General features: G+C 44.7%; 1 protein-coding gene across 1 annotated transcript; it reads right to left on the minus strand.

Annotated features, from left to right (window-relative positions):
- Positions 1–948: 948 nt before the first annotated feature.
- On the minus strand, positions 949–7275 carry LOC144637183 (uncharacterized). The gene is made up of 2 exons (XM_078496316.1): positions 6973–7275; positions 949–6009 (listed from the first exon to the last, which is right to left on the minus strand). The coding sequence occupies exons 1-2, from the start codon at positions 7273–7275 to the stop codon at positions 949–951; spliced, it is 5364 nt and encodes a 1787-aa protein (XP_078352442.1).
- Positions 7276–8178: the final 903 nt, after the last annotated feature.

An 8178-nucleotide genomic window follows, 5' to 3' on the forward strand; every position in this document is an offset into this window, starting at 1 on the left:
CGTTTTTGGGTCGGTAAAATTGGCGCGCTGCAAGTTGGAAAAGTCCTTCGTACGTGACATACCTAAACCGCGCGTCGAAGGACTTTGAGAAAGTCTATAAAACTATCTACAAAGTTATTTAAGCCTCGATCAAACGGTCATGATAGTTGATAATAGTTCACTGCTTCCAACTATCATTCACTATCACTGACTATCATGTTTGCGATCAAACGCTCCATGATAGTTGACGATAGTTGGTCGAAATCACGCAATGCGCTCGCGCATTTCATTTTTTGCTTTTCTCGTTCTCAACTCCACTATCACTCGGTGCAGAAATGTTTTCATGTTTTTCCTTGTTTTCGATACTTTCACGCCATCTCTTGCTTCTGGCAGTGATATTTTCAGTGCTTTCTTGACGCTGTTTTTACTCTTCTTTTTCCCACTCACTTCTCGTTTTCAGCTTCACTATCGTCCAAATATTAATCTAAATTTCGGTTTTCTTCTTCACCGAACGATAGAATTTACTTTGCGGCAGCCATGAATCTTGGATTAAGCCCGTCTTTGACTGAACCACTGACCGATAAACTATCATGCACTATCATCCCCGCGATCAAACGGTAAAAACTATCATCAACTATCATGTCGAATTTGAGCACGTCCAAACTGCGTGATAGTTGATGATAGTGCATGATAGTTTGTGTTCAAACGCGCGCGATAGTTGGAACTATCATCAACTATCATGCCGTTTGATCGGGGCTTTAAACCTAGACATCGATAATTGATCACGAGGTAAAAAATGTCAATCAAACGTTCAATCCATTGTCTCTCTTTTAAATGTCTTTAGCACGTGTGTAAACATTCGATTTCGATAACGCGTATAAACAAAGCTTTCGTGACACTCCCCGAGGTTGCTTCACATCCGGTGAGCAACATAACAAAACGCATATAAACAAACAAAATAAGAAAGATTTATAACTGAGACTTTCGCAAAATGTCTGCCATGATCGCCGCATTACGACGTGGCCTATCGTTCCGAGTTGTGGAGGACTCCACAGAAGGCGTGTTCGCTGTTTCTCCAATTGGATTGTCGTCGTCTTTCGCGTTGACTTCAATAGGGAACAAATGTTTTACACTTCGTCTCATCAGACGAGGCCTTTTGTCACTGTTCGCGACTTTTACGACTGCAGATCTCACGAGGCCATCTCTCCCCGGTAGCAGCTCCTCGACTTTCGCCAGTTTCCAAAACATACGGTTGGATGAATCGTTCTTTAAGATCACTATGTCGCCAACAGCAATTTCGGGCCCACTTCGAACCCTGGACTTCAGGGCATTGTTTTCTCGTAGATTCAGTAGGTACGTCTTTCTCCACTGGGTGGTAAATTGATGGAGAAGATGACGGTGGTGCTTCGCTCTTCGGGTTAGAGATGAATTCGTGCTGATTACTTCGAAGTGCCCACCATTAGGCGTGCTCGTGATACGTCGACCATTGATCAAATGCGAAGGACACAAGGTATGTGTCACGCCATCATGATAGTCTTCCACGTACGTTAACGGTCTCGAATTTATGACTGCCTCCACCTCATCCAAAAGGGTTTCTAATTCGTCGTAGTTCAGGATCGATCTTCCAATGCACTTCTTTAGACACCGTTTGACGCTCTGGATCAGTCGCTCCCAAAATCCACCCCACCAAGGAGCCTTCTCGACAATGAATTTCCATGATATTCCATTGATTGCCAGATGGACCATAACTTCTTTCGATCGAGCGATTTTTTGAACTTCTCGGGACGCTCCCTTGAATGTTTTTGCGTTGTCTGATATCAACGTAGCCGGCAATCCTTTGCGGCTGGTAAATCGTCGAAAGGCTAGTAGAAACGACTGAACAGTCAGACTTCGTACTAACTCTAGGTGAACAGCTCTCGTCGATGCGCAAGTGAATAAACAGATGTAGCATTTGCTGCTCTCTTTCTCTTGATTTCCTTCGGTGCGGATGTATAAGGGTCCAGCAAAGTCCAATCCAGTGTGAGTGAACGGTGGATCGTCCGATACTCGAAAGCTTGGGAGATCTGGTGAATTGTACGACGAGTATGGAAGTCCTTCAAGTTTACGGCATGTCACGCAACGCTTCAAAACACGCTTCACGGCTTGACGTCCCTTTAAAATCCAAAAGCTCTCTCGAAGCGTCGTTAGCGTGTTAGTCACTGCGCTGTGTTTTACGCGTTCGTGTGTGTGACGAATGAGCAAATCGACGAAAGGATGACTTGAAGGCAACAGGATCGGATTCTTGTTTTGTAGAGGTAAGGAAGAGTTGTTAATTCGTCCGCGACAACGCAACATTTGGTTTTCGTCGAGAAACAATGAGAATTGTTCCACTCGCAGGGGCTTCGGTTGATTTCCATTTCGTAAAAATTGGATTTCACTGGCAAATGAGTTAGCTTGGATTGTTCGTATCCAGTAGGTCTCGGCAAGGTTGATTTCGTCGGAGCAAAGCTCTTCGTTTCGGCGCACTTCGGAAATTTCATCTTGGCTATTGGCTTTGTGTTTGACCTTGCATCTGGCGTTGTTGATAAAACGCATCACGTACGCAGTCACGCGTAACAGAGTGTCGCGAGTGCTGAACTCTTCACACTTGATAATTTCGGTAAGATTAATCGACGCGGGTTTTCCCTCAGAGGCGGTTAACACGTGCGTTACTTCGGGTGGGTTTTTAACGAGTTCCAACCATGCATCGTTATTGGTTTCTGTAACTGATTGATCGTGAGGCCAATCGTTCTCAGGCAGCTGGAGAAATTCAGGTCCCTCCCACCAGGTTGAACAGTTGACCATTTCGCGGCCAGTCATTCCACGCGAGGGCAAGTCAGCGGGATTTAATGAGCCAGGGCAATGTCTCCATTCTTCTTTGGATGTCAATCGTCGGATTTCAGCAACTCGGTGATTTACGTACTGTTTCCATGGTTTCTCATTCGTGATCCAACAGAGTGTAGTTTTAGAGTCGGTCCAGTAGAATTTCCTGATTTCTTCGGGTAGAGAATCCTGAACAGTGTTCATTAATCTCGCGAGAATACAGGCCCCCAACAACTCAAGGCGAGGAATTGACTGCTGTTTGACAGGGGCAACTCTTGTTTTGGAACACAACAATCGGACCGCGACACGTCCATCATCGTAGGACGATCTGAGATAAACAACTGCTGCGTATGCCTGTTTTGACGCGTCGCTAAAGCCATGTAACTCGATGGAATTCGGTTTTGCATTTGCGATGAAATAATATCGGGGGATACGAATCTTGTTCAACGATTCCAGTTCGGACAGGAATAAGTTCCACTTCGATAGCCAATTTCCATGTAGCTCTTGGTCCCAATCGATTTTTTCAGCGCACAGTTCCTGGAACATGACCTTTAGTCGGATTACGTAAGGGCTAAGAAAACCCAGCGGGTCGAAAATCTTGGCACTAATCTTCAGTAGTGACCTTTTTGTGACTGACAATGTGTTTGCAAGCTTGATCAATTCTGTGAAGTTGAAGAGGAATTCGTCGCCTTTGGTGTTCCAATTCACGCCAAGGACTTTAACGAGCTTGTCACCTTGATTATCTGCTGGGCCAACCGTTGACTTAGCGTAGGACTCGTCATCTTGTGAAAATTCGGCTGTCGGGTCGGTCTTCGTCGTGCATAATGCCAGAGATTTATCTTTGGAATTGATGATGTCGAGTACTTCTTCACTGTTGGAATTCCATTTTCGTAAATTGAATCCACCTTTAGACATGATTTCTTTCGAGTTTTCGTAGATTTCTTGTGCTTTCTTTATTGAATCGGCTCCTCCTAGGAAGTCATCTACGTACAAGCGCTCTCTGAGCAAATTGATCACGTAGCTCAGCTCGGGATTTAATTTCTCGCATGAATCCAAGTGATGACGAATGGTAGAACCAAGTATCGCAGGAGAAGGTCTCAGACCAAACACCAATCTGCAGAATCGAAGCTGAATGACCTCGGGAGTAATTTCGCTCGGGTTTTTGAACCACAGGAATCGCAGCATGTCCTTGCTTGCTTCGTTCATTGAGACCATGAGAAAGGCTTTCTCGATATCGGCAGTTAAGGCAATTGGGTTTGACCTGAACTTAACGAGGACATCGAATAATTGCGGAATGAGGTTTGGTCCAACTTCTAAGCAGTCGTTTAAGGAGTACTTGTTTCCAGGCGACTTTGCTGAGCCATCGTAGACAACTCGGACTTTGGTTGTTTCTCTATCTCGGCGGAGAACTGCGTGATGGGGCAAATAATGCACGGTTTCGCTGAATTTGTCGTCGGTTTCGGGCTTAACCTCTTCAATGATTCCTAATTGCAACTGTTCCTTGATGATTTTATCGTATTCCTTTAGCAACTCTTGATCTCGTCTTAACTTGTGATGCAATGAATTCAAACGATTGCGGCTCAATTGGTATTCACTAGGAATCGCCTCTCTCTCTTCTTTCCAGGGTAGACCAACGACATAACGCTTTCCATCGTAGCTCAGATCCTTGATGAACGAATTTCCGGTCGATTCTTCAACTTGTTCCGCTTTAATGCCAATCGATTCGGTTTCCCAGAAATCCTTCAGAGTGTTCACCAGCTGGTCGTGTTCATTCGTGTAGAAGGGATGATCAGCCCTTTCTCCTGTAATTACAAGATTGGATACGGTAGCGTTACCAACCGACTCTCCACCTGGACCGGACAAAAGCCATCCTAGTTTGCTACTAATCGCAGTAGGGCCAGATTCGCATCGAATCGTTTCTCCATGCACAATATTCCAATAATGGTCTGAGCCAATAAGAACATCTATCGAGTCGTTATTTCCATCGTTGAATTCGTCGGCTAACTGCAGGGTCTCGAGTTGGGGGAACTTGTTGATATCCACCTTGCTTTGCAGAGAGGAACATATGACAGGAAAACTTAACGCGGAGATTTCCACTTCTTCATTGAGGCCAGGTTTACTGAGTCGAATCTTCACCAAGTCGCATGTTTGCTTTCGATATTTCTGCTCCCCGAAAGTGTTCAAATTCAGCATCTCGGTTTTGTAGGACTTTAGATTTAATCGTGCTTTCAAATCATTAGTAACGTAAGATCGATGGCTACCACTATCAAACAGAATTCTTGCCCTTGTTGTTTTTGTACCGTCTTCGTTGGTGGCCACTGCTGTTGCTGTTTGAAGTAGCACCGTTCCCTGCTTTCGAAATGTTGCCGCTGTGGTTACTTGGGAATTCTCGGATTGGTCGTTTGCGATAGAAGTAGTGCTGATTTCTTGATTCGGTGAGCCTTGATGATCGCAGATGGACTGATGGTGACGTTTGTTACAATGGCGACATGTTTTGGTTGTCTGGCACTCGCTGCTACGATGTCCAACCTTTAGACAGATAAAACATCGGCGTTTTCGTTGCAGAATTTCCTTTCGCTTTACGGGGTCAACGACGTTCGGACACGAGGCAGAATAATGAAATTCTTCGCAATATGCACAGCGAATGGTGAATTTTCCGCCGCCTTGCGAGCCTTGGTTGGACAGGAATGTTGAAGATGTGGGCGTTCCTGGAATCTTGTACGGGGTGTGGTTCGGTAGCGTCGGTTTTCGAGTAAAATCACTGGCCTTTATCTCTTCGCTTGCTTCTCTGGCCTCCAATTCCTTCTTGATTATTTCCAATAGCTCTTCGATTTTCCAAACGTCGTCACTAGACTTGCGTGCGATTTCAATTCGAATTTCACTCGGTAATTTCGACATAATGACGGGTATAAGAAGGCTTCCATATTCTTTCGATGAAACTCCCAGTGACGCCAAGCCTCTTGTGTGTACACTGATCTTGTCGTAGATAATTCGCAAGGAGTGCGGCTTGTCGTTTGCGGTATGTATTTTCAGGAGCTCATCCATATGCGCACTGATGATTTGTTGGGGTTTACCGAATCTTTCTTTGAGCAACTCTACGGCAGAAGTGTAGTTGTCGTTTGTCAAATTTAACCCTTGTATGGCACGAGAAGCGGGGCCATCGAGAAGCGACTTGAGGTAACTAAGGGCCTGTTTACATGGAGGGAGGGTGCCCCGGCTAACCGAGTTACCCGGCTAGAAGGGATAAAACCTAGCCCGCCTTTACATGCAGAATTCACAGCCCTTCTACCCGAGATGAGACAGCGTCATTGAAGCGTGTCACGGCGTCGGAAAACATTGTAGCTCCAAATGATTGAAGAAAAATATGACTTTTTACTGAATAATCAAGGCTTTTCGTCTTCAAACCTATTTTAATTTGATGTGCAAGTTCTCAGAAATTTACTGCGTTCATTTTTGGCGAAATTCATCGAAATTCAACAGTATTTGGCTGTCAAATTGAAATTAAATTTGTTGTGTCGTGAATTAGGATAATCATTCCCACGAAAATTTCGAATTAATTAGCTGTTGCTCAAAGAAATATTTTCCAGCCGACCGATAAAACTAATTTTGATCAAATAGCACTGTTTGGGTCCAGAATATATACATTTTATGCCATTTACTTCAAATTTAGTTCAAAAACACGCGCGAAAACTTATCCCGGCAAGCCGGGATAGCTCGGTCATAACCGTTTACATGGCAAAAAGCTGTCCCGCCTAGAAGGGTGCCCCGGGCAAGTAGACCGAGTGCCCCGGCAAGGCGGGTTACCCTTCTAGCATGTAAAGGCTTCAGTACGTTTTCTTAAGAAACGTATGAAAAGTTGGCTCGCCCAGGGTAGCTCGGTTAGCCGGGTAACTCGGTTAGCCGGGGCACCCGCCTTCCATGTAAACAGGCCCTAAACTTGTCGACGTCTGAAATCTCCGTATTTGAATTGATCGCAGAATTAAATGAATCCCAGAACGTGTTCCATTGAGTAATGTCTCCTTTAAATCGTGGAAGTGTTAGTTTGGGAAGTCTCGGTTTTACTTGTTTCTGGGTAAAACTCGAAGTCGTCGGTGAGATAGGGGGCGTTGTTTGCTCGGTTGCGTTATGGCTTGTTGTCGTTTGTTGCTTTACCTTCCATACGTTGATTCGTGATCTACAATCCAAAATTCTCGTAGTTACGTGTTCGGATTCGTCGATTTCTTTTTCTAGCTTTTCCAGATCGCAGAGTGATTGAATGTCTTTGTCAAGACTATCTAATTTCGCTAGCTTTCCTTCCAGTTGTTTATCGATGACTTCAAGTCGGTTTACATCAACCTCGTTCGGTGGTTGTTCGAGAAGGTCGTGAACTTCTTTTTCAAATCGGGTTAAGGTTCCACGATGCCCACCTCTAATGGCCAAAAGTCGGCCTAACCTTTCTTTTGCATCCGCGGACATCGTAGTTGCGATCGGTGTAGGGCTAAAACGGCCCCACGTTGGGCGCCAATATATCGTAAAGTTATGAACACACTCGTAGTTCTTTCAATTCGTTTAATCACACACTGATCATAAAACTATCTACAAAGTTATTTAAACCTAGACATCGATAATTGATCACGAGGTAAAAAATGTCAATCAAACGTTCAATCCATTGTCTCTCTTTTAAATGTCTTTAGCACGTGTGTAAACATTCGATTTCGATAACGCGTATAAACAAAGCTTTCGTGACACCTGTAATCTAACGATAAGAGCCGCAGTATCCTCATCTTCCTCGGAGTGGGGGCGGGGAAAAGTCTATACGGGCGAAAAAAAATAATCGGCGAAGAAAAGTCAAGAACGAACTTTTCTTCGCTTATTTTTTCGCCCCTACAGACTTTCCCCTGTCTCCACTAACTGCCCCTGGGTCTCCGAGGATCGGTATACCTGAGTATACCGTATTTATTCGATTAAGCGCCCAACCTCGAATAAGCGCTCACCCTGAAGGTAGGAAAAGTTAATACAAATGTAAGCGCCCAGCCTCGAATAAACGCCGAACGAACGAGCTGTACGAACTGAAATCTTAGCATCACGGACCGTTACAGTGCGGTTGTTTTGGACAACCCTCCCTGTGCCTTTCATTGAGGAAACGGCAAGGCGCCACGGACCCACGGTGACAGATTTTGTCTGAATATACCGTTAATGATCTAATAAACACCCACTCTCAAATAAACGCCTCGTATCTAATAAACGCTCCCTCTGAGGTGTAAAGTTTGTATTAGACGCTCCTCTCTAATAAACGCCCCGTGTCTAATAGACGCCCCCTCCGAGGATCGCCTCAAAAACCAAGGTAACGCTCCATAAAGTAAAAACCCATTAATTTAT

Source organism: Oculina patagonica, chromosome 13 (assembly GCF_052425735.1).
Source record: "Oculina patagonica isolate OP01 chromosome 13, crgOcupat, whole genome shotgun sequence".
Classification (NCBI taxonomy): domain Eukaryota; kingdom Metazoa; phylum Cnidaria; class Anthozoa; order Scleractinia; family Oculinidae; genus Oculina; species Oculina patagonica.

Coding starts and splice junctions, on each gene's coding strand:
- LOC144637183 (XM_078496316.1), bottom strand. CDS start 7,275: ATGTCCGCGGATGCAAAAGAAAGGTTAGGCCGACTTTTGGCCATTAGA. Junction 6,010..6,972: donor CACGAATCAACGTATGGAAG/GTAAAGCAACAA, acceptor CCATGTAAACAG/GCCCTTAGTTACCTCAAGTC.